General features: G+C 46.1%; 1 protein-coding gene across 5 annotated transcripts; it reads right to left on the reverse strand.

Annotated features, from left to right (window-relative positions):
• Nucleotides 1-10,535: 10,535 nt before the first annotated feature.
• CYBC1 (cytochrome b-245 chaperone 1) lies at nt 10,536-25,104 on the reverse strand. Of its 5 annotated transcripts, none has more exons than XM_006132392.5 (7): nt 24,796-25,104; nt 20,698-20,823; nt 19,458-19,499; nt 18,010-18,083; nt 16,150-16,246; nt 13,781-13,925; nt 10,536-11,831 (listed from the first exon to the last, which is right to left on the reverse strand). In XM_006132392.5, the coding sequence occupies exons 2-7, from the start codon at nt 20,780-20,782 to the stop codon at nt 11,705-11,707; spliced, it is 570 nt and encodes a 189-aa protein (XP_006132454.1). In that variant the 5' UTR covers nt 20,783-20,823; nt 24,796-25,104; the 3' UTR covers nt 10,536-11,704. The 5 variants fall into 5 exon arrangements, with proteins under 5 accessions (XP_006132454.1, XP_006132452.1, XP_006132451.1 ...); XM_006132390.4 differs by having other exon boundaries at nt 24,742-25,104; XM_006132389.5 differs by having other exon boundaries at nt 20,698-20,827; nt 24,796-25,103.
• Between the last annotated feature and the right edge of the window lie 1,282 nt (nt 25,105-26,386).

The following is a 26,386-nucleotide window of genomic DNA, read 5'->3' on the forward strand; positions in this document are numbered from 1 at the left end:
AGGGAGATGATTTTTAAGCTGGCTCCCCTCATGGACTGGCTCTGCCTGTCACCTCACACTGGTGCCTCTGTATTAGAGGCAGCAGTGCAAAATGGTTGGGGGCTCCCCAGGAGTGGGGCCAGAAGTGAACTCGCTGCTGATCTCATCCCTGGGGAGTATTTTAGTAATTGTGTAATTGCTGAAAGTTGTTGAGGCTACACAATTACTAAAATACATGATATCTAACATCCCTACCCAGTACTACATCACTCACTGGCACCAAATGACTAATCTTTGGTCCTGAATGATCACTTTCCAAAACTTTGTCCCTTCAGCACTGGAAGACACTCAAGAATTGTAGGACTCACAGATTGAGGGAGCCTTGCCCCCAGCAGCAAATTCTTCATCCTCGCCACAATGAGGCAGTAATACCCCAAAGTGTGGGGGAGTTATCAGGCCCTGCACCCCCATCCAGTCAGAGAAGACTCTCAGCCAGCAGGTAGAAGAGAAAGTTTATTAGTCAACAGAGATACAGCATAGAACAGACTTGACAGCACAGAAGCCAAAAGTGACCAGTACAATCCATCTTTGGGAGATGGGAGGCCAGGGCCCTGGTCCTCTCTCTGCATCCCAAGCTAATCCTGAGAGACTTACTCCCAAGATTTGGGGCCCAGCTCCCAGGCAGGCTCCTCCTCCAACCTTTGTCCTGCTTCCCGGGCAAAAGGTGTCAAATGATCACACCCCCTCCCTGCCTTGGGATACAAAGGATATCCACTACTGCAGTGTTTCTTAAATTGTGTTCTATGGCACACCAGTGTGCCGTGAGGCAGTTGGAGGTGTGCTGTGGAGAACAGAGTTCAAAATGGCCACCTTTAAAGGGGCTCAATAAGTTTTCCCCCGACCTTTTTTTTTTTTTTTTTGCTCAACAAAAAATCCTGGGTGTTCCTCATAAAAAAAATTGTTTGGTGTTCCTTGGTCTTAAAAAGTTTAAGAAACACTGCACTACTGTGTACTGAGGGAGGTTATCACACTGAAATTCATATCACCATCTAGGTTGGTGCAGTGCCCAAGGAAACTGAGGCGCACACAGCGTTACTACAGGACAGTAGGAAGGAAATGCAATACGAATGTTAAATATCTGCTAATCAACTAATCGAATAGTCGATGCATTTTGCATCGACAGGGCGATAGGGCTGTTGCTACACTTCAAAGGCGAAAGCGCCACATGGAGTCTGGGATCAGCTGGGGACTCCAGCTCATTCCGGGCTCCACACACCGCTGCCACTTTTAAATGCTGCGAGGTGCCTGGCATCGGGCTCCCCACAGTGTTTCAAAGCAGCAGCACCACACAGAGCCTGGGATCAGCTGGGGACTCCCCCACTGACTCCGGGCTGCACGCAGCACTGCCACTTTGAAACGCCAGGAGCCTGATGCTGGGCTCCCCATGGTGTGTCAAAGCAGCAGCACCGGGTGCAGCCCAAGATCAGTAGGGGAGTCCCCAGCTGATCCTGGGCTCCACACGGCGCTGCAGCTTTGCTGCATGCAGCCTGGGGACACCCCAGCTAGCCCTGGACTGCACACGGCGTTTCAAAGCGGCAGCGCTGCATGGAACCCAGGGTCTGGCCCCAGGCGTCAAGCAGCACTGTCATTTTGAAGTACCCCCTCCGCTTCTTCCCCCTTGCTGCCTCTTTCTGATAGAGGCAGCAAAGGGGAAGGGAAAGCGACTAGTCAAGTTAGCCTGTCGACTGTCTGATAAGCATTTGCTTATCGGATAGTCGACTAGTCCTTCACAGTCCTAAAATGCAACATAAGGAGAATAAAATCCTCATTTCATCATACCCCCGAACCAGTCTTTTAAGCTGATGACATTTAGGCCTTTGATTACCTCATGAAATACCTATCAGAATCCCTCTAGATCTTATTAAGAGAGGTCCCAGAGCCCCAATGCTCCTTGGTGGACATTTTCAACATCACTTTTCGGGGGAAACCACAATTAGACTCTATTATTGCTGGCTCACAATGTCTGAACACTTGCCCATGAAGCCCATCCATATATACAGGCAGATACAAAAATATTATAATAATCTGACAGAGCTTTTTTTCCCCTCCCACCTCACTCCAAGTTCTCTGCTGGTAGACATGGATGATGAAAGAGACAGACCTACTGACCAAAGCAAGAATGGTACTTGAACTCCCTCTCCATCACAATACCTCTCTGCCTTTTATTGAGAAGGGCTGTCCTCCAACTAAAGTCTGGGACCCTGATCTATCCCTCTTCCTTGAACCTGACACCATGGTTTGCAGATGGTTCTCAAGCATGGAGCTAATCGTTGCAAGAGAGATGCAATCACTTCTCCTATCTAGAAGGAAATCCAGAATTCAAACATACCTTCAAAGGTATAAACACTCCCAATCCTAGTACTGTCTTTTGCTCTTCTCAAGGATCAGAAGTTCTGCTCTCCAACATCCTACACTTTGTGTTGCATTTAAGACACAAGATCTATCAGTGAGGAAAGTGAGTACAGTTAGCTGCTATCTCAGCCTTCACTCAACCATCAAAGCTCTCTGTCTTTGCCAACCCTGCTACAGTCAAATTCCTTAAGGTTTTACACAACTTGTTTCCCTCTGTATTGATCCCACACTCCCCCACCCTCATGGAACTGCCTCCACAGAACCTTACATTGGTTCTCAGTGCCCTAAAGAAATCTTTGAACCAATGGCCAGCTGTTCTCTTCTCCACCTCCACCTCTCCCTCAAAAGCCTTATTCCTATAGCCATCACTTCAGTTACACAAATGGGAGGCTTCGTCCTCTCACAGCAGACCCACTAGTTACTTCCTTCTGCAGCAATATTTATTAAACTTTTTAAGACCAAGAAACACCAAACAATTTTATGAGGAACACCAAGGATTTTATGTTGATCCAAAAAAAAAAAAAAAAGTTGGGGTGAAAAAGGGTTGGGAGAAAGTTACTGAGCCAAAAAAAAAAAAAGTGGCCATTTTGAATTCTGTTGTTCTCTGAGGCACACCTCCAACTGCCTCGCGGCACACTGGTGTGCCACAGAACACAGTTTAAGAAACACTGTTCTTCAGAGAGAAGATTACACTGCATCACCATCTTTGAGTCCTCCCTAAAGTTTCAGGATACCATATTCATTAAGTCCATCTAACAGTGTTCTAACCAAAGCCTCATGCCTCCAGAGAGGAAAGCAGCCTACACACAGTAGATATCAGAAGGACTCTTGCCTTCTAGCTTGACAGACTAAGACCTTCCAGGCTGTTTGTCTTTACATAAAGACCAACTTTACATAAAGGATTGTGACGGGGCAGCCCCCTGAGCCACTCCGAACAAGCGCTGCTCGGCGTTCGGGGGGGGAGGCCAGCACGGGAGTGCGTGGCTTGTACGCAAGCCACGCCAAGGTTTAAAGCGCCGGCAGCTGTGCCGGCTCGCGGCCACGGCGCGGCAGGAGAGGAGGGGCCAGGGCAGGAGGAGTTCCCCCGCCTTGATAGGCCCTGACGGCCGCCAATCGGTGGCGAAGGCGGACGGACGCTTCCCTGCCCCGACCCGGGACGTCGGGGGGCGGCTACGGTGGGACGTTTAAAAACGCCGCCGCCATGGCCATAAAGGGGGGAGGAGGAGCGGGCAGAGGGGGAAGCACGGAGCCGTGGGAAGGGGAGATCGGGGTGACATCCCCGGGGCGGGCGGCAGCCCCAACCGCGGACCACTAGCACGCACCCCCACTGAGGCGAGGGTCGCGGTAGGGCCGGCAGCCTGTCGGCCAGGTATAAGGTAAACACCCCGAGCGGGGAACGCCGGGGGTGGGGAAAGGAAGCAGCCCAGGGCAGAGCCCTTAGGGCTGGTGGGCTGACGAGTTACGGCAGGAGCCCCGTCAGCCGGACCGGAACAAGGTAGTTCCGTGTCCTTAGGGCCCTGGGCTGGGGCCTGTGAGTGAGGGCTGGCCCAGGCCCCCCTTTCCCCCACCCCACGGTTGGGGGATTACAACCGCGCTAAAGAAAAGAAGGTGAATCGCCTAAAAGTCCGGCGGAGATCCGGAGGTATCGGCCAGAGACCGGGGCACACCGGGGTACGCCGGGGTACAAGGATGAAAGAGCAACTTATTTCCATGCAGACACAGCTGAAGTGGTTTCAGGTTGCATTTTAACTTGTTCTAAATCTGCTGGGATACTGGTCCCTCAGGCTTGGAGCATTTTCCACCAGAGCTCTATCCACATTTCAAGTTACACTGAAAGTCATTCCCATAACAGATCTGTAGGACTACCTGGGTCTTCCACTCACATCTTTGCCAAGCATTATGCCATCTTACCCGCTTGTCAGCGGTGGATATAGGGCAGGGTGAGCAGGGTGGCTGCCCTGGGCCCTGCGCCAGCACCGGTGTTTTAAAACTCTCACCCGCCACTGTGAGGAAGCCAATGTGGCGCTTTAGAAGCTCGAGCCCTACCCCCACCGGAGCAGACAGCCCACGCAGGCGCTGCAGCAGCCGGAGTTAACCCCGTGCTGGTCAGGTCCAGCCGCCAGGTAGCAACAGCCCTACCCCCACGCAGAACAGCCGCGGCCGGGGCCCTTTGTGGTGCAGGAGCTGCAAGCCGGCAGGGGAGGGTCCCTCATGGCTGCTTCCGCCCCATGCACAACCCCATTGGCCGGACCTGGACAATGGCAGCTGCAGGAACCCACCAATCACCGCTCCCCTCAGGCTTTTAATCCCCCAGCACCTATGGGAGAAACAGGCGAGCGGAGCTTCTAGGTAAGTGTCCAGCCTCCCAGCCACTCCCACTCCGATATCTTCACCCACATAACCCTCCTCTCAGACCCTGCACCCCAATCCCCTGCACTGGGGCACAGTCCAAACCCCTGGCCAGATCTGCTCCAGGCCTGCTGGCCCCCGGCTCGCTTGTGTGGTCCCCAGCTGATTTTTCTGTAGGGTCAGTGGCCCCTAACCCAAGAGAGGTTTCCCACTCCTGCCACAAATACAGGAGGCCCCTGCTTTATAACAGCCAATTTACGACCCTCTCTCCACAATGACCTTTTTCGGAAGTGCAGAAGGGGCCAAAATCCCCCGACTTACATCCTTGGCCTATTGTAAATGCAGGCTCGAGTTACAACCGGGGTTGCCAGGTGTCTGGTATTGGCCCTGATAGCCCAGTATTTATGGCTTTTGTCAGGAAAAAAAACCAGAAAATACCGGACCAGTAAAATGTCTGATATTTTCAGTTTCTCTCAGCTGGAAAGCCAGTTGGGATGTTCTTCCCCAGCCATGTCTGGTGGGGATGGGGAGTGTGAGATTCAAAGGTGCCATGATTCTTTTTTGGGGGAGGGGAGGAGGCTTTTTTTGCTCAACATTTGGACATCCCCCCCTTTTTATTAATGCTGAATTTTGTTTAAAAATGAATTACAATATAATTAAAAAGTTATCCAACTAAATTAAGTTTCTATCAAATTTACCCAATTCACACTTAATATGAAAATAGCCTTCAATTTGTGCATTTGACGCCCTTTTTCTATTTTTTTCTCCAAAGGGGAGAATGGGGAGAATGGGAGAAATTGTGCTGCCCTGGGCCCTGCAAAACTCTCATCCGCCCCTGCTGCTTGTGGTACTACCTGTGACAATGCAGTCTCCCCAAGCCACCTAGGGCTTGCCTTCTCAGCACTCACCGCCTCACGGAAGTACTATTTGGGAGTCTCCTGTGGCAGAGCACCCATAGGGATATATACGCAAAGGAGGAAAGGCTACTTACCTTCCAGTAACTTGAATTCTTTGAGATGTTTTGTCCCTAGAGGAGCCCCACCTTCCAGCCTCCTTCCCTTCAGTTAGGGAGGCTCTGCATTGTGATTAAGGAGGGGATGAATGGCAGCAAGTCAGCTCACTCTGTAAGCCTTTGTTTGAAGCACAAGATGCTGCTCAGCACAGGCATTGGCCTGTGGATACTCCCTTGCATTCTATGGTCATAGAACACTAGAACTGGAAGGGACCTTGAGAGGTCATCAAGTCCAGTCCCCAACAAGTCTGAGATTTGAACACAGATCGCTGGATTCAGAGTCTAGAGTGCTAACCATTACACCATGGAACCACCTGACTACTAGATCAGAACCTTAGCAGGGTTCTGGAGTGACCATGGGGATAGGGCATTTGCCATAGGAGCGCAAGGTGGTGGGCTTGAGTCCCACCCTGGAAGCAGATAGACAACCAACACAGTCTGCCCCAGGGATGGAGCTGGCTCCTGCATTAGGAAAGTAGAATATGGGACCTGCTGAAGGTAAGGCAGCAAGTCAGGCTCTGCAGTGGCCAAGGGGATAAAGCATCCCCCTAGGGAGCATAGGGTGGTGGGCTCATGTCTCATCAAGAGTGTGTTCAAATCTACATGACTCTACAATGGAGCATCTGTAGGGACAAAATAGCTCAAAGAACTCAAACTCTTGTAAGGTAAATAACCTCTCTTGGCTTGCCCCAGGAGTCCACCCACACCTGCCTGCCTCCTGGAAATTGGGAAGAAAGCAGAATGCAAGCTCAGATATGCAACTTGCTCAGAAATTAGTCACAGCATTTACTGCCAAGAAAATCAGCATCCATCCTGGCTTTAGTCCTGTGCTTTTCAGATGGCCTCCTGCTGATTCAAACCACCATCAACTTTAATACTGGTCTGTGAAATACTAATAAGTAACATGTATCAAGCAGTGGACTGTAATCCTCATTCACAAGTTAAGCTCCAGTAGCTATAATATCAAACTGCTAAAGATGAGTTTCCTAAATAATCTATACCAAGTAATGCCACTTCAACACATTCCTTTACCTTAGTTTTAACTATCTGATTTGAACATTCCAGTGCTTATCCTTTATACTAAACATACCATGTCAGTCTGGTTTAAAGCTAACCTTTTTAACCTTATACCTTCTTCCTGTTTGGTACCTTTCCCAGTTTGACAGCTTGAATACTCAGGCTTGATGCTTTTGTAGATTATCTAAACAACTAACAATATCATCCACAGCCCAAGATTTGGTGGTGATGGGGGGCTTCAACTATCCAGATATATGTTGGGAAAACACCACAGCAGGGTACAGACTATCCAATAAGTTCTTGGACTGCATTGGTGACAACTTTTTATTTCAGAAGGTTGAAAAAGCTACCTGGGGGAAGCTGTTCTAGATTTGATTTTAACAAATAGGGAGGAACTGGTTGAGAATTTGAAAGTGGAAGGCAGCTTGGGTGAAAGTGATCATGAAATCATAGAGTTCACAATTCTAAGGAAAGGTAGAAGAGAACAGCAAAATAGAGACAATGGATTTCAGGAAGGCAAATTTTGGTAAGCTCAGAAAGCTGATAGGTAAGGTCCCATGGGAATCAAGACTGAGGGGGAAAATAACTGAGGAGAGTTGGCAGTTTTTCAAAGGGACATTGTTAAGAGCCAAAAGCAAACTATTCCGCTGCATAGGAAAGATAGAAAATATGGCAAAAGACCGCCTTGGCTTAACCACGAGATACTGCATGATCTAAAAATAAAAAAGGAGTCATATAAAAAATGGAAAGTAGGACAAATTACAAAGGATGAATATAGACAAACAACACAGGAATGCAGGTGCAAGATTAGAAAGGCAAAGGCACAAAATGAGCTCAAACTAGCTACAGGAATAAAGGGAAACAAGAAGATTTTTTATAAATACATTAGAAGCAAGAGGAAGACCAAGGACAGGGTAGGCCCATCGGTCAGTGAGGAGGGAGAAACAGTAACAGGAAACTTGGAAATGGCAGAGATGCTTAATGACTTCTTTGTTTCGGTCTTCACTGAGAAGTCTGATGAAGGAATGCCTAACATAGGGAATGCTAGTGCGAAGGGGGTAGGTTTAGAAGATAAAATAAAAAAAGAATAAGTTAAAAATCACCTAGAAATGTTAGATGCCTGCAAGTCACCAGGGCCTGATGAAATGCATCCTAGAATACTCAAGGAGCTGATAGAGGAGGTATCTGAGCCTCTAGCTATCATCTTTGGAAAATCATAGGAGACAGGAGAGATTCCAGAAGACTGGAAAAGGGCAAATATATAAAAAGGGAAATAAGAACCCAGGAAACTATGGACCAATTAGTTTAACTTCTGTGCCAGGGAAGATAATGAAGCAAGTAATTAAGGAAATCATCTGCAAACACTTGGAAGGTGGTAAGGTGATAGGGAACAGCCAGCATGGATTTGTAAAGAACAAATCATGTCAAACCAATCTGATAACACTCCTTATCCTATCAAAGAAAGCTGTGGATAAAGGAGAAGCTGTGGATGTGGTATACCTAGACCCGTGGTCCCCAACACGATGCCCGTGGGCCTTTGGCAGCGCCCGCCAAGTGCTCAGGGCTGGCCTGGCCCTGGGCACGTGGCGCATGCGCGGTGCCGGAGCCGGCCCTGGGCGCGTGGTGAGCGCCGGCCCGGGGGCGCTGCGGATTGACCCCCCCCGCGGCGCATGGGGGGGGAGAGAGCGCCAGCACCAGCCGTGCGGCGCTTGGGAGAGAGAGCGCTAGCGCCGGCCCCGGGCGCGCGGCGCTTGGAGGGGGGGGGGAGAGAGCACTAGCACCGGCCCCGGGCGCGCGGCGCTTGGAGGAGGGGGGGAGAGAGAGCGCTAGCACCGGCCCCGGCCCCACGGCGCTTGGGGGAGGGGAGAGAAGAGTGCCGGCCCCGGGCGCGCGGCGCTTGAGGGGAGAGCGCCAGCCCCCGGAATGCGGCTATGGGGGGGCCCTGCCCCCTGGGCGAACGGCCACGCCTCCTGGCGCCCGGCAACCCCAAATGGTTGGGGACCACTGACCTAGACTATAGTAAGGCACTTGATACGGTCTCGCATGCTATTCTTATCAATAAACTAGGCAAATACAACTTAAATGGGGCTACTATACGGTGGATGCATAACTGACTGGATAACCATACTCAGAGTAGTGATTAATGATTCTCACTCCTGATGGAAAGGTATAACAAGTGGGGTTCCGCAGGGGTCTAGTTTTGGGACCGGCTAGCTTCAATATCTTCATCAACAATTTAGATATTGGCATAGAAAGTACGCTTATTAAGTTTGCAGATGATATGAAGCTGGGAGGGGTTGCAACTGCTTTGGAGGATAAGGTCATAATTGAAAATTATCTGGACAAATTGGAGAAATGGTCTGAAGTAAACAGGATGAAGTTTAATAAAGACAAATGCAAAGTGCTCCACTTAAGAAGGAACAATCAGTTTCACACATACAGAATGGGAAGCGACTGTCTAGGAAGGAGTATGGCAGAAAGGGATCTAGGGGTTATAGTGGGACACAAGCTGAATATGAGTCAGCCGTGTGATGCTGTTGCAAAAAAAGCAAACATGATTCTGGGATGCATTAACAGGTGTGATGTGAGCAATACACGAGAAGTCATTCTTCCGCTCTACTCTGCGCTGGTTAGGCCTCAGTTGGAGTATTGTGTCCAGTTCTGGGCACCCCATTTCAAGTAAGATGTGGAGAAATTGAAGAGGGTCCAGAGGAGAGCAACAAGAATGATTAAAGGTCTAGAGAACATGACCTATGAAGGAAGGCTGGAAGAATTGGGTTTGTTTAGTTTGGAAAAAGAGAAGATTGAGGGGGGACAGGATAGCAATTTTCAGGTATCTAAAAGGGTGTCATGAGGAGGGAGAAAACTTGTTCATCTTGGCCTCTGAGGATAGAAAAAGAAGCAATGGGCTTAAACTACAGCAAGGGAGGTTTAGGAAAAAATTCCTGTCAGGGTCGTTAAACACTGGAATAAATTGCCCAGGGAGGTTGTGGAATCTCCATCTGTGGAGATATTTAAGACTAGGTTAGACAAATGTCTATCAGGGATGGTCTAGACAGTACTTGGTCCTGCTATGAGGGTAGGGGACTGGACTCGATGACCTCTCAAGGTCCCTTCCAGTCCTAGTATTCTGTGATTCTATGATACAAGCATTTTTATTATGTTGAAGTTACTTTGGCCCAATACAGTCAATTTTTGCTTTCTTCTCACTCATGATAGCTTGATATAGACACAACTAATGGAGTTTGAGCTCTAGATGTAACATTCTGATTAGGGATGTTAAGAAGTGTGTAATTAATCATATAGTCAACAAATCCTTTGTCAGTTACACGATTAATCGATTAGGGTTAGCACTGCAAGCCCTCAGTCCTGGCTCATGACGGTTCCCGGCGACTACCCCCACTGCAGCTCCGCACTAGCAGCACTTTCAGAGCTGGCAGGCAGGCATGCTGGTTCAGTCTCAGCTTGCACTGGGTCTGGCCTCTACCCCGGCTGCAGCTCTACATAGAAAGGTTTTGCAGAGCCACAGCAGGGGTAGCTGCTGAACCGGGCGCGAGCCAGGACCGAGCCAGCACTACTGTCCACCCACTTCCAAAATACTTTAAATGCAGAACAACAGTTGAGGGGATGGGTTGCATGTAGCCAGTAGCATTCATCGATAAGCATCTGCTTATCAGTTAATTGTTTAATTGATTACATCGCTAATTCTGATCAAGGCAGAGGTAGCTTGTCCAAAATCTACTATTTGAAACAAACACACACCATGTATCAAAAATATATATATATTTTACCATTTGGGAAACAGATCTCCGAAAAGAGGACAACAATCACAACATATTTTGAGATAAGGTTTAGTCACAAAGCACTAATATATCTAGCTGTCCCATCCTTACCAAGTATCAAATGCTACAAAGATCTTATCTAGTACTCCAAAGACTTTTAAAATAGGGAACATTGATAGATCTAGGCTTAAGCTTTTATTTTAACAGTTGGCACTTGAAGAAAACACACACAGTGGACTTGTTTTGTAGTAGCATTTTTTTTTAAACAAATACGTACAACAGTCTGACTCTAGGCTCCCATGTTTACTACTATTCTAGTTGGAGAAGGCAATGCTGATCCCTTAAGCAGCAGCATGGGGAAATTAAAACATTTAAAAGCTATTGCAAAGCAAATACTATTATATTTCATTTTTTAAAAATCACCCCTTTTCAGCTAATCTAGGAGGAATTAAGCCACATATAAAAACTGGTCCATTTAATATCTGAAATTGTGGACCACCGCTTTCAATTTTTTAATTTTTATTGGTTTCTGATTGTAAGTACCTTTTTCAGTCCTACTTTTACTTGGAATCATCAAAATTGCCAAGACAGTAGCTATCGTTATTATTTACTATTTTTAAAAGCTTAAAATCAATTTTTTTTTTAGTGATTAACTCTCTGAATTTAATGACAGGAATCTGAAGTAACTACTTCAGTCTTTCTAAGTCAGATACACTGTATCTGCAATGGATATTTACAGCCATCAGAAGTTTAAATGTCAGACTATCACCATGATATTGTGGTATGCAACTACTAGTTCAACTAGTTCAAATCAATTCATTAGCACATTATTATCCGTAGGTAATCATGATGAGTTGACAAAGCACTGTCAACATCTACAAGCTATGAGGCAAAGTAACTGATAAAATAGTATTTGTTTTGGATTCTTCGCAAGCCACGTATGAACAAATTCATACTGAAGGTTCCAGTGGAAGAACAGTTTATGGGGATGGAGAAATGTAAAGTTATTTGGCATCAAGAGGCCAAATCAGCTGTTGAGGCAGAGGAATTTTCACACATAGGGAAGACACCAAGCCATGAGGGACTTCTTAGATGCAATGCAGCCAATACAGCTTCCAAACATTCAGAGGGCTCAGCTTTCTTCATTTCATTATTACTTGTCCTTGGGTTCATCTGCATCACTGGCATCCGTCTCACTGCTCTGCGACAGGTCTTGATGGTTCTCTGCTTTGTTCAGTTCCAGAAAGCCACTAATGAGCTTGGCAACTGCTTCCACATCACTATGGAAAGGAACAAATGATGTCTGAATTAATGGAAATGGTGCTGATGAGCAAGAGCACAAGCACTCAGTGCTGAATTCATAGCTAGCTGAAGCCCCAGTCAGTGTGTGGAATAGGACTAGATTTATAAAAACTGTGCGCTAGTTTTTCAAGCTGCCATAATAATCAGAAAAGTGAATGAAGTGGGTCTCCACGAGTTCCATTCTCCCAATGACTTTCAGACTTGGGGTACGTCTAGACTACATGCCTCTGGTGACAGAGGCATGAAGATTAGACTACCCGGCATAGGAAAATGAAGCGGCGATTTAAATAATCGCCGCTTCATTTAAATTTACCTGGCTGCCGCGCTGAGCCGATCAGCTGTTTGATCAGCTGACCCGCTTCATTTTCCTATGCTGGGTAGTCTAATCTACACGCCTCTGTCACCAGAGGCATGTAGTCTAGACGTACCCTAGATGAGGTTTCCCATTCACAAGCCAGAATATTTTCTAACAGCTCCTGCATTGCATTCCCTTGAAAAAATTATGAGAAGTCCTATGGCACCTTATAGACTAACAGATTTATTGGAGCATAAGCTTTCGTGGGCAAAGACCCACTTCATCAGATGCATGCAGTAGAAATTCCAAAGGCGGGTATAAATATACAGGCACATGAAAAGCTCTTAAGCTAGAAGTGGGCCACATCCTCTCTGACTGAACAGACCTTGTTATCTCCGGCCTTCCTCTTGATTGGTACTCCTTTCTTTTCATGTGCCTGTATATTTATACCTGTCTCTGAAATTTCCACTACATGCATCTGACGAAGTGGGTCTTTGCCCACGAAAGCTTATACTCCAATACATCTGTTAATCTATAAGGTGCCACAGGACTTCTTGTTATACAGATTCAGACTAACTCTCATACTTATACCATTGAAAGCTGAAGAACCTGTGGAATTCTGTTTCTTATCACTAGTAATCAAAATTCCTCATTTGGTTAAAAATTCTGCCTCCCTCTCTCATGGTTGCACTAGTTCAGCAGAGCTAACAAAAGAGGAAAGAAAGAATGAGGTTACATAAACAGTTCTAACTTGAAAACACATAGGGAACACCATTTTTAGGGAGTATAAATGCACTTGAAATTGTTTGATCTATTTGGCTTTCAGCAGGTAAAGTTATTGCTACTGAAATACAGTCTAAAACAGGGTTCCAACCCTATGATTCTATGATTTTAAGGTCTCCCATTAAGTCAATTACTCTCAAATGATTTATCTAAAGCCTTTAAACGTTTTGTAACTAAATGTCCATTATTACACTCAACCTATTTGAAGGCAGCTTATGCTCTGACAAGCAAAGCTATACTGTGACCTCTCTGCATGTGTTTCCTTCTCAGGAGAAAAAAAAAGATTAGCTATAAAAATAATGCCTTAGAAACAGCAGGATGGAAGCCCATCTTTTCTCTCCTTAAAATTCACCTCTGTTGTGAGTATTTTGTAGGCCTCAACAACAGCTGCACTCCTCATTCTTGTTACACTTCTAAATCTCATTCCCAGCTTGTGTTCTCCTCTTTTTCCTGTATCTTGTTTAAAGATTGTGAACAATTTGGGACAGAGACTGTCTTTTTATGATATGTCTGTACAATGCATATCACAATGAGTCCTCAATATAAATACAGCAATAATCCACAGGCCTTTCTTCTCGAGACTGAACTACAAGTAATACAAAAAAATAAAGGCCTAGGATGTCTAATATTGTAGGTCTCACTACCACAGTTCTTATTCTCAAATGCCTATGACTCAAGTAAGTTAAGTGTTTGAAAATCATAACTTAATAATCCTAAAATTAGAGGAAATAAGACTACCAACAGAGCTGGGACAATTCTTTCAAAAGCCTTCTATAATTCAGTCATTGGCCCTAAAGTTAACACCTATTCCTCTTATACACACACTCAATCGAAAAGAATAGCTCATACCTTCTACAGCCCAGCACCGCACTCTGGGTCAGAGGGTGGGAAAATCCAGTGACAAATCGTAGCACTACCAGGTAACCCTTCCCAAAATAACGCACTTTCTCCTCTTCCACATTGACATCTCGAATCTCATGCAGTGGAGCTGCCACTGTTAGCAAATGCAGGGAAGAACATCAATCAGTATTAAAGCTATAGTAAGATGAGTGCCCAAAGCATAAGCCCATTTATCACAGACCTGGTGTGAGGTCCGAGGCCTAAGCACAATGGTCAAAAAGTACTAAGCTGTAAGTGCATTCTAGAGAAGTTGTAACAAAACACCTCATGAAGAAACATCTTGGTACTAACACACACCTCACAGATAACAGGGACATACCGACTGAAGTTTAGGACAGGGTCTAAACCAGTGGTGGACAATAATTTTTGATGGGGGGAAGGGGGAAGGGCACTCCAAGATTTTGGTAAGTGGTCAAGGGCCACACTTTTGTATGGAGGGAGTGCGGGGTTTGGGTCAGAGGTTGGTTGCAGAAGGGAGCTTGGGGGTACAGGGACTGGGCTGCAGGAGAGGGTGTGAGGTTTAAAAGAGTTTGGGTGAAGAAAAGGGGTTGTGATCTGGCGAAGAGGATTGAGGTGCAGAGTCCAGGAGGGAGTATGGGTACAGGAGAGGATTCCAGCCTGGGGGAGGGACGTAGCAGCAGGTGCAGGGTCTGGGAAGGAGTTGGGTATGAGAGAAGATGGGTTGCCCGAGGCAGGCTTTGGCCAGAAGGTGCTTACCTAAGCAGTTCCCAGCCATAAGCACTCTTAAGCAGGCTTCCCTGCCTGCCAGCAGCCCCCAGCTGGCTGTTCCATGTGGTGCTCTGTGCTGGGGCGGGAGGGGGGGGGGGGGGGGGGGAAGAGGAGGGGGAGAGAGGGAAGCTTTGCATGGGCTGCCCCCGCCTACAGCAAAATCTCTCAACTCCTATTGGCCAGTTTCTGACAAATAGGAGCTGAGATATTTTGCTGGGGCTAGGGGCAGCACACAAAGCCTCCCCCTCCCAACCACTGCACAGAAAGCCATAAGGAGCAATTAGACACTGGGGGTGAGGGTGGGGGCAGGAGCTTGGTGGGATTAAAAGGCTTGATGGGCTGGATCTGACCCATGGGACAGATCTTGCCCTCCCCGATCTAAACTGACAACCCAATAGAGAGAGATCGAACTCCCATGTACAAAGTAATGGGTGGCACCTAGGTACCGTAATAAGATGGCACCCTGATACACCAGGAGTGATGTATAACTTGTTTGTACCTATATATAAAAATATATCTAAAAAATATATGTCTTTGTATATGCCCTATGGGGCAGTACTGCATCACTGTCACTGACGGAGTTGAATCCACTGTAATGAGCATACATGTGTTAGCTTAAATGGGACTCTAAGCTCCCCCTCTCTGCTTTGATAATAATAATGAACCTCCAAGTGAAGCTTCAGTGCTGCTGTTCTCCTCCTACTTAGCTGGGTATGTGCTACACTGCACTGCTGGGATCTCAACCACCACCTACTGCAGACCTGTTTGCAAAGCAGAATGCACCAGCTGCTATAGTTTACTCAATGAACTGGTACAGCAGCCCAAAGATCAGCAATCATCCATTTATTATTGATGCTTTCCTACCATTTCCCCCCTCTTAATGACTGTCTGAACTGTTTCCTGTAACAGGTAGTTAACAGCTGTTCAATGTATTGAGACTGAGCAGGTTTTGAAAGATTTGCTATTCACACTAGTCACTTTCAGAGCATCTCCTGGCTTGAGGGTCCCCATGTTAACAGCATTTTCTGGTTATGGTACAAATGCCTATTCTCACAAAAACATTTGCCTTGTGTTCAGGAGGAAAAAAAGGGGGGGGGGGGAGTTCATGAACATTAACACTCATTTCTTCCTTCCCCTCCCCTAAAATCAGTTTGAAGTTTCATCATAAAATTAAGGTGGTTTTAAATGCTCTCAAGCCACTAAAAGCTCCCAACTATTTAAACATATTATGAAGCAGTCTGATGTTTGGAAGTCAAGAGCCTCCCAGATTCTATTTCTAATTTTGCCAAAGCTCTCCGTGACCTCAAGCAACCCTTAACATGGGTTTGACTTCTGTCACTGCAGCTATGATAGGACTCAATCAAACATGGGAAACTAAGTGGAAACCAGATACTGAGCTTTTAAACTGAGCTTTCCTAGATAAATTCATCTTTTAAAAACAGGTATTGTCTTCTCAGAATAATCTGCTCAGCACTGTGCCTAAAGTTGATGAAATAGCTCTAGAATAGTTTATTAAAAACCTGCACATAATTCCTCCTTCTCTGCCCAGTTCTCACACTTGGTACACACAGAAAAACTTATTTTCTTACCTTGTTCAAGGCCTGCTTTTGAGAGAGTCAGTATTTTTTTGTACAGGTTGAATGTTTTAATAAAGACTTTTCCCTTGTCCTTGTCAAATATAGCTTCCTGTAAAATTACAACACGGCATCAATTTATCCTTTTCTTTTAAGTAAAAAGGGCAGCATTTACAATCTCAAAAAAATAAATAAACAACCCAACATTCATCTATAACAGTAAGTTTGTTTTCATAGAACTAAGAACTTAATAGTTTTAATTCTACTCACTCCTATCTCATTGCTGGATTATGAAGTCAAAATATTGTTCCTGGATTCCCCTCAATCCCAGGACTTCCCTGAATCTCACATGCACTTTCCAGGAGAGTATTTAAGTGGTTTTATTTTCCTGTAAAATGTGCTTGGCATTAAGCCAATTTGCCTCACCTTGCAGAAACTGAAACTTGCTCTTTTACTATGTATATGGTTGTCCCACAATCCCCAAACGATAGAAAATAAAATCTACACACACCCTTCATCAACCACAACAACAATTACCAACCCAGCAAAGTTTTGGACTTACATGTTATGGCAGGGGTGGGCAAAATCAGGCCCAGGGGCCAGATCCAGCCCACCAAGTATTTCTCTATGGCCCACCCAGCTTATTAGCACAGCATGCATATTTACAGCCAGCAGCAAGTAGTCAGCTGCCCCTCCCCCCACTTTGCTCTGTCCTGCAGATGATCTGCTCCCAGGATTCTTGGGCTAGCTCTATATGCAGAGCAGGGATAGGAGATAAGGAGATAAGGAAGGGAACGCTGAAGTCAGGGTGTTCCTCCGCCTATCTCTGCAGAGCAAGAATGGGGAAGAGGGAGACACAATCAGCAAAGCTGTTCCAATCTGAAGTTTGGATGGTAAGTGACTAAAATGAGATGCAGAGCCGTGAAGGGGGAAGACAACAGAGTAGGACAGATTTCCCTTAAAGAGAGCGCGTGGCTTCTCTCAGAAACTTAGCCAGCACACACACTCTATGTCACTGTCACACCCCAGCCTGTGACATACACAGTCACCATCACATACACACTGCCACACACTCTCAATCTCACACAAAGTGTCCCTCTTTTACACTCACACACTCTGTCTCTCTCGGTGCCAGCCCACAACGAGGTACCAAAATTCATGAAGTGGTGCCCGGTAAAAATTATTGCTCGCCCCTGTTATGGTGATGTTTTAATTAAAAAGAAAACATCCCAAGGATTAGATGGCCCCAGGAAATGGTAAGAAAATACGATGTCATTCACATCTGGATCAAGTTCAATATGGGTTAAGTACAATGACAGTCTGCCAACTGCTTGTGAAATGATGAACAATCGTCAACAAAATTTTAAAAAACTTCACAAGTAGCACTCCCCCGAGAGTGGAGAAATACTGAGTGGAATTGGAGGTAGATTTGTCCTTTAATGGATAGGCCCCTGTGTGTCACTTACAGGGACAGCATGTGTGGGAAGCCCACACCAGTAACTTTATGTGCTGTTCCTGTTCTCTTAGCTTAAAAAATATCACATATTGCAAATATTTCAAGTTATAATTGCAAAAATATTCTACACAAAACATGAAAAATATGACAGACGTTTGGCCAAGTCTTGTCTTTAAACACCAATTCACCTTTAGCAATTTTTCCCTGTAGTCGACAGACTATCAGTATAAAGTTACTCCCCACCATTAACATTTACTATAAGTTATCAACATGGCTATGTTTCTCAACATCTGACAGTGTAACTTGTTTATTTGCATTACGCAATATTAATGATCAGATGGCTGCTGAAATCAACTATCAAATACTTTCAGCCAGCACAACCCACTTCCTGTCTTCTGAATTCACAGCATGTGTCTTACCTCCCACTCTTCCAGATTCTGTACAGCCACAAAGAGACATCCAGCTATGTAGAAAAGTTTCCACCCCAAGCTGTCTGAACAATGCAAGACACACAGTTTAAATACATTGTCTCAAATGCAAGCAAAAGATAATAAAAAACACCACACAAAACCCTTCTGGAAACAAATAAGAAATGTGCCTTCCATTACAGATGTTCTCTTTTTCAACAACAGGAAGATACAGTATTTTAATAGTGTTTTTCCAGAATCAAAAAAGCAGAAGTTATTCCATTGTAGAAAGTTTTCTGTTCTCGTTTTTAAAACACTGGAATCAGTGCTATACAGAATTTTAGCCATTTTTTTTTAACTGACAAGATTGTATACAGTTCTGTTATGGATATAATTTTTTTCCTGTGAACTTGAGATATCCAAATACTTTAACACAGAGCTGTCATAAACATGTTCCTCCTTACTCTGTTATAATCTGTATGATAAACCCCCTTTGTGCTGCAGAGAACAAGGGTGAGAGACTGGGGATACTAATTCGTTGTAACAAATATATTTCTTCATACCAACAAAGGGAGCAGGCAGAACACTTGGCTAGGACATATATAAAATGTTATATGCTGGAAATATTTACACAGAGCAACCTGTTTTAAGTGACTTAAAGGTCTTCTCACTAAAGCTGTTAGTGAACTGGATTCAGTACATTTGGGGAGATCCCAAGGCACTCTGTTAAGAAAGGATATTGTCTTCTACAGGTGGTGCCTCACACAGATTTCAATGTATTTTGTCCTACAAAAATATATTGATTACATTGGTGGCATAAAGCACCATTCCACTTGTGTCATCTGAAACAAAGAGGAATGCTTATAGGATGCTCTGCAGCTTTTTATTTCTTTCTTTATGGAGAGACACATTTGGTGCAATCTGATCCATTCCCAAAAGAACAGATAAAAACGCTTCTAAAGCAGAAATTTTTGACAAGCCTTGAGGATTAGTTCTCTCTGGCAGGAGTGACTTAGCAACATCTAGAGAGGATTGCTTCCATCAGAGGGACACTTCTGTTTGGTAGCAGAATTTTAACAATCCCTACCCTTCCACGGGAGTTGCAAAAATCAGCTAGTTAAAGTTTATAAAATACATCAAAACAAAGTATTACACAGTGCTAAATATCACTGTTATAAATACTCTGGAGATTTGGGGAAACAAGGCTGGAAAGGAACTGGGAGGGGGGGAAGAATTAGAGGGAAAAACATGGGATAAGCCTGGTGAAGGCAACAGGATGCTGCTAAGTTTTATGATTTGTACCAGCTCCTAGAGAGTTTATGATAGACACTTTATGAGGGTTTTTTTTTTAAAGTACAAGACATTAAGAAGGATCAGGTGGAAACTGAGGGGAGAAAATTATGTGAACGGAAATTCCAACAGGAAAGAATAAAACTCTCCATAAAGTAAATGAACATTACCTTCACTATAGTAAGCAGCAGCCAGACCTATGGAAGATATTCCTGGAAAGAGAGGGACAAGTATGATTTAAACATGCAATTCAAGATATCTAAAAACTCCTTTATTTAATACACACATACACACACCTAAGTTACATCCACTACTTCTCATGGAAAGAAGGGCTAGCTTTGATTGCAGCTTTGCTGTCCCTTTTGATTGTTATCACTCTGAGTGTAGAGAGCAAATAAAGTATTTCTTATTAAATAAAATATGCCAATTCTCTCACTTTCACATAATTATGCCACATTTTAAAATGAGGAAACTAAGGAACCAACCTAAGGTCAGGCAGCAAGTCAATGACTGAATTAAGAACAGAGCCATTAATTCCAATTTCCAGCAAGTCTGCCCACTAAACCTTGCTTCTTCCCAAGGACAGCACCACTTTGAGTACTGAGGATATGCATATTAAAAAGGCTATTCTTAGCTGCAATATAGCCCCATTGAGCATGGTAGGCTAAAAAAAACCCTGTGCATGCACTATTGGGGTACACTGGGTCACAAGGGTAGCAAAGTGCTTTCACATATCCAAGAGACAATTGCTGGATGATACCTCATGCTCTGGAGTACCTTACTTCAATTACCTGTGCCATCAGTTTGATAAAACATGTTTACATTATTAAAAGGCAGAATGGTCTAGTTGACTGAGAAATAGGATTGGGAGCCAAGATCTTGTGAGTTCTATCACCAACTCTCAATATAGTCTTGGGCAAACAACGTACCTAGTCTTTATTCTGTTTCCCCGTATGTAAAATAAATAGGGGTAGAAACACCATACCTATCTTGAAAGAGGTACTTTGCCTCTATACAGTGCTCTTCAGACAAGAAATGCTATATAAATGCCAAACGTGAAATCCTGGGCCCATTTTACTGAATGGGAGTTTTACTGCTGACTTCAGTGGATCTAGGATTTCTCCTCAAGAGTTTGATAGGCAGGTGTGTCTTTACGCTATCCATAAGTGTCAGCGGAGGCTAAAGTTGAGGTGATTTCACCTCTCCAAACAATACTTTCCAAAAATCTTGCAATTCATCTCAATAGGGTTTCTTTTGGGAAACATTTCTAACATGCTTTCCTTAAAACATGTGTTTAAATGGAGTCAGCCTTATACAAACTATTTGTGGCTGGCATAAAAATATAAGCCTTGGAAAAGCAGGTTACTCATTTGTCTCTTAATGTGTGGGAAAGAATCATCTATGTCTTACCAACAAAGAGAGACCAAGATCTGATGCCAGGTGACCTCTTCAAATGAAGAATGGAACTTGTACGGTTTTCAAGCCACATGTACATCTTCAGGAGAAATTCCCAACAGCCTAATAACACTCATGAACCTAGCTAGACAATGAAAAGGAGTAAGTACTTACAGGCTGTACTCTTTTTCATCCCTTTCTGTGCCCCAATATGTTAACCTTCAGTCATGTCAATCTAGATAGCAATCTCTGCAGAGCAGAGATACAGTATTCTACTTGCATGTAAAACACTTTTATGATACTGTACAATAATCATCATGGAGACTTGGAAAAAAGACTAAAAGTTTTGGACTACAGATGTTAAATATCGGTTAATTGACTAGTCGAGTATTCGATGGAATTTCCGACTACTCCACTAGTCGATAGGCACTTCCACATTCCCCCGCTGGGGCTCTTGTACATTTCAAAGGAGGAATGCAGAACTCCCCATGCAGCCCGGGCCAGCGGGAAGTCCTGGTGACTCTGGGCAGCTCAAGGTGTGCCAGCTTTGAAATGTGCAAGTGTCTCCAACGGGGGCTCTTGTGCATTTCAAAACCATACCGCAGCATGAAGCCCGGGTCAGCGGGGGACTCAGAGTCCCCCGCTGACCCCAGGCTCTATTCTGCTCTGCAGATTTGAAATGTCACGCAGAGCCTGGGGTCAGCGGGGGACTCCCCAGCTGATCCTGGGCTCCCCATGGCATTTCAGATGACCCAGGGGATCAGCTGGGGACTCCCCAGCTGACCCGAGTTCCGTGCAGCATTTCCCCAGAAGCCAGAGTCAGAGTCCCCAGCTGATCCCAGGTTCCATGGAAATGCCACAGAGCCCAAGATCAGCTGGGGAATCTCCAGCTGAGTCTGGGCTCCACAGCGCCACTTTGAAACAGACTAAATAAAGCCTTAGTGCAGCTGCAAGCAAATCAAGTAGTTTATAAAACAGACTCTTCTTAAAGACATACTGCATTCTTGCCCTTAGATAAAGCAGCTTTATTTATCACTACAGTGATGACCACCTGAATGACATAATGCTAGGGATGTAAAGGATTAACCAGTTACCTGATAAGCATGGCCCTTACCAGCAGAGAGCTGCCTGCTGTGAGAAACCCAGTGCTCTCCCAATCCTAGGTTGGGCTGTGAGAGGAGGAGAGTAGATTGCATAGGGTAGATGATGGAAATAGGGAGTGGGTGGGTGCTGGCATTAGTGAGGAGGGGATGGGCAGTTTGTTTGGGCATCCTGGCTCCCATCTGGGCTGCAGCAAGTCAGACCCTCTCACTCTCAAGCACAGCAGCCCTAGCAGGGCTGGAGCAGCCAGTATAGGGAAAAGACACAGGGCTCTCTCCAGGACTGGGAAGGACGAGGGAAATGTCAAAATTTCAGGTGGGTTATGCTGGCATTCTGGGCCAAAATGTCAGCTGGGGCATGGGAGATTGGATGCTGCTGGGGAAACTCTCTTATATCATTAATGCAACAGAGGAAGCTTAGTCTAACTACATCCTCTCTTTTCTTGTTGAGGCTGAGAAAAGGAGGAGTTGGTATTAATTTCCAGCTGATTGGTGACAAAATTAGAAGATCTGAAATATGCCAGAAAAAATTTTACGAGGGAAAGAACAATGTAGCACCCAGTTATTTTCCACTGCTAGACTTATAGAGCAAACCCAGGGCCCAGGATCACCGCAGATAGAGGCTGCTCCGTTGGATGGCAGGATGCCTCCCTCACTCTCTGCGCTGCTGCCTTTCTATCAGAGGCAGCAGCACATAGGAAGGGCAGGAGGTTTGGGGGGGTCTGGTGCATCAGAGACAGCAGAACAGGGTGGCAGGCGGGAGCCTGTCTGCATGGGGAACCAGTTTTTAAAACCTCCCCACCCACTGCTGCTATCACCCAGCACAAGACTGCTGACTCATCCCATTCACATCCCTAGTGTGGACTTGAGAGCAGTTGATTATAGCCTGATCTCGCCCTCAAGACCTCATTGCAGCATAATCTGTAGAACCTCTGCAGATGCACAATTTGTATCCACATCCCTATCTTCAAAAAATGAGCTGCAGATATCTGCATGGACAACTGTGGATGTGGATACCCACAGACAGAAAGCAGATATCTGCAAATTTTCTGGGTTCTAACTACAAAATGTGTATCCACATTAGGGATGTACTAGTGTGGTCTAACGGATAAGCAAGGTTAATGCTATAGACTACATGCATTTTCCCTCCTGCCCTTGCCAGTACATCTTTTTAGGAGGCTGGCCAACAGCCCAGCTCAGTCCTGTATCAGAGGCAGCAGCACAGAGCGACAGGAAGCTGGTCTGCTAGGGAAGCTGGTTTTTAAACTCTCTCTCCTTGTGGACTAGCTCCCGCCTGCCACTGTGAGACAGATGCAGCAGCGCAGAGCAGCAGGGGGCTCCTCATGAGTGGAGCTGGAGTGCACTGACTGCCAGCCCCACTCCTGGGGACCACAGCTGAGTAACTGATAAGAATTCATGAGGTTAATCCACTATTCAATTAACCAATATTTAACATCCCTAATCTGCATCCATATCCACAAAAGTGAGCTGCAGGTATACACATCCGCAGACGCAGATATCTGCAGATTTGCAGGGCTCTACTAATTTGCACTCTTTGAAAATATTCAAATTATCTCCTCAGAACTCTAGGGAGGGGACAGATTAACAACACTTATTTACAAAAGCAGTCTAAATATCTTACAGTATAAACCCACCAATACAAGTCAGTGTTCTGCATTAAGATCTCCTAAAGCAGAATCCTTCAGCCCTCTTTACTGCTGTGCTCTGGATCTGTCTCCCTAAATCTTAGTAGGAAAAACTTTAAAAACAACAAATAGTCTAGTAGCACCTTAAAGACTAACAAAACATGTAGATGGTATCATGTGTTCATAACACCATCCTGTTTTGTTAGTCTTTAAGGTGCTACTAGACTATTTGTTGTTTAAGTTTTTCCTGTTACTGACTAACTTGGCTACCCCTCTGAAGCTTTTAAATCTTAGCAGGCTTTCAAGCATCTCCTGGCCAGTTGTCAACTAAAACTCAACATGGCCAAAAGCAAGCTCTTCATCTTTCTCTGCTGATACTAGGTGAAAAATATTTTGGTCTAGAACCATGGAGGTTCTAGTTTTTTTGTGTTTACGCTATAAGTCTAAACATGGAAAATCACATAATTACTCCTGGTATATTTCAGATATTGTAATTTCTCAACAGTTAATAAATATCAGCTCTTTTATCCAGCCTCATAGTTATCTCAATAACGGAAGAAGGGCTTAGGCTGAGCTCCCCTCTGATGCACTAATCAAACAATGGAGTTTCCCCAACACCCCACCTCCCATGCAACCACATCCTTTATACTCCAAAATGCCAGTAAGCAGCCTGAAATATTAGCACCATAATCCCATGCAGCCTGACTCCCATACTCCCTTTCCCCCTTATGCAGCCCACTCTCCCCAGCCTCCAAACCCTCCACCCTTGATGCCCGCTCCCCCCAAACCTCCCAGTTCCGCCACACACCCCAATCTCCCCCCTGATTCCCCAGCGTCCCCACCCCTCCAATCTCCCCTGTGCAGCCCACTCTCCCCAGCCTCCCCACCTTCCTCCATGCAGCCCACTCCCCCAACCTCCCCCCTTCCTCCCCCCACCTCCCCCACCTCCTCCCCCCACTGTGCAGCCCGCTCCCCCAACCTCCTCCCCCCAACCTCCTCCCCCCCCCTCCTCCCTCCCCCCCTCCTCCCCCTCCCCCCACTGTGCAGCCCGCTCCCCCAACCTCCTCCCCCCCCCCTCCCTCCCCCCCCCCACTGTGCAGCCCGCTCCCCCAACCTCCTCCCCCCTCCTCCCTCCCCCCCCCCACTGTGCAGCCCGCTCCCCCAACCTCCTCCCCCTCCCCCCACTGTGCAGCCCGCTCCCCAACTTCCTCCCCCCACTGTGCAGCCCGCTCCCCCAACCTCCTCCCTCCTCCCTCCTCCCCCCCCCCATACAGCCCCCGCGGGCCGGGAGCAGAAGCAGCTCTGTCACTGACCGGTTGCTGCCCACACGGCCGCGGCGCGCACAATCCGAGCGGGAGGCCCCTTACCATAGAGTCGCTCACCCGAGCGCCAAGGCGATCACAGCGAAGATTGAGCGCCGCGCGTAGAGTGTCGATACGCAAACGGGGCCAGAACGTGGGCGGCCATTTTTGGTTCGGGCAAATCTAATTGTGCCACCTCCGTAGCCATTAGCTTCTGGGGATGTGCGTGCTGCTTCAATCCAACATGGCGGCTAACTTTAACGCCTTTCCGCGCAAATCCGAAATGACGTATTAAGTGAAAGTCTTCCAGGTGCCCAAATCCAAGCTAGCGATTTACGTCCAATGCGTCCCGCCCAAATCCGAGCTGATAGTCGACTTTCAATCCTTCCTGCCCAAATCCAACATGGCGACCCACTTTCAATCTTTCCCGCCCAAATCCAAGATGGCGGGCAAGTTCTCACAGTTGCTTAAGGCCAAGCTAGTGGCTGAGGTGCTCTTGCACTGGAGGTCTGAGGTAAACACCCAGGCTGTGTCTACACTGGCATGAGTTTCCGGAACTGCTTAAAACAGAATACTATTCCGTTTTCAGTTTTTCCGGAAAAGGAGCGTCTACATTGGCAGGCTGCTTTTCCAGAAAAGCCCTTTTTCCGGAAAAGCGTCTGTGGCCAATGTAGACGCACTTTTCCGGAAAAGAGCCCCGATCGCCATTTTTGCAATCGGGGCTTTTTTTCGGAAAAGACTACTGGGCTGTCTACACTGGCCCTACAAGGAGAATAAGGACTTATGCCCAAGCGGGAGCAGAATAGTTTTTCTGGAATAGCGGCTGATTTTGTACAGTAGAGCATCGTTGCTTTTCCAGAAATTCAAGGGCCAGTGTAGACAGCTCGCAGCTTATTCCGGAAAAGCGGCTGATTTTCCGGAATAAGTGGCCCAGTGTAGACACAGGCCCACTGCTGGGGAAACGGGGGATGGTTTTGTTGAGTGAGGTCAGTCTGCGGGACCTTGAGCTGCCGAGGTTCAGGCAATGGATCCTGACCACCCCTTCTGTGACCACAGCACTGAGAAATGGGCTGGTGAGGGCCTCCTCCTAGGAGATGGCAGAGCAAGAGTTGTGCAGCTTGCAGGGAAAGCTGGGCTCTATTATATGTGCCATGGACAGCACTGTTCAGTCACAGCTTGTCTGACACTGCTGTCACTGGTGTGTGCAGTTACTAAGGAGACCCCATGGTGTCATTGATGGTGACCACATAAGAGCTCACACTTATGGCACCTGTTGCCCCAAGATGCCTTATATGTAGAGTCTTACCAGTTTCACGGCTGTGCAAAACATGACAAGGACCATGAAGTAAGCCTTTCCCCAAGAAACCTGATGTCCCTTTGTTCCTAGGCATGCACCAGCAAAGAGGGTTCCTACCTCTGCCTGGGCAGGGGAGGAATTGGACTCCTCTCCATCCTGGGCTTATTTAGTCTGCAGAAGAGAAGAGTGAGGAGGGATTTGAAAGTAGCCTTCGACTAGTCTTCTCTGGAGGTTCCAGAGAAGATGGAGAGAGGCTGTTCTCAGGGGTGACAGATGCCAGAACAAGGAGCATTGGTCTCAAGTTGCAGTGGAGGAGATCTAGCTTGGATATTTGGAAAAACTATTTCACTAAGAGAGTGG

The sequence above is a fragment of the Pelodiscus sinensis genome, chromosome 20, assembly GCF_052426305.1.
Source record: "Pelodiscus sinensis isolate ZL-2025 chromosome 20, ASM5242630v1, whole genome shotgun sequence".
NCBI classification, from domain to species: domain Eukaryota; kingdom Metazoa; phylum Chordata; order Testudines; family Trionychidae; genus Pelodiscus; species Pelodiscus sinensis.

Coding starts and splice junctions, on each gene's coding strand:
- CYBC1 (XM_006132392.5), bottom strand. CDS start 20,782: ATGTACATGTGGCTTGAAAACCGTACAAGTTCCATTCTTCATTTGAAG. Junction 13,926..16,149: donor AAAAGCAGGCCTTGAACAAG/GTAAGAAAATAA, acceptor ATTTGCTAACAG/TGGCAGCTCCACTGCATGAG. Junction 11,832..13,780: donor GCGGTGCTGGGCTGTAGAAG/GTATGAGCTATT, acceptor TCCTTTCCATAG/TGATGTGGAAGCAGTTGCCA.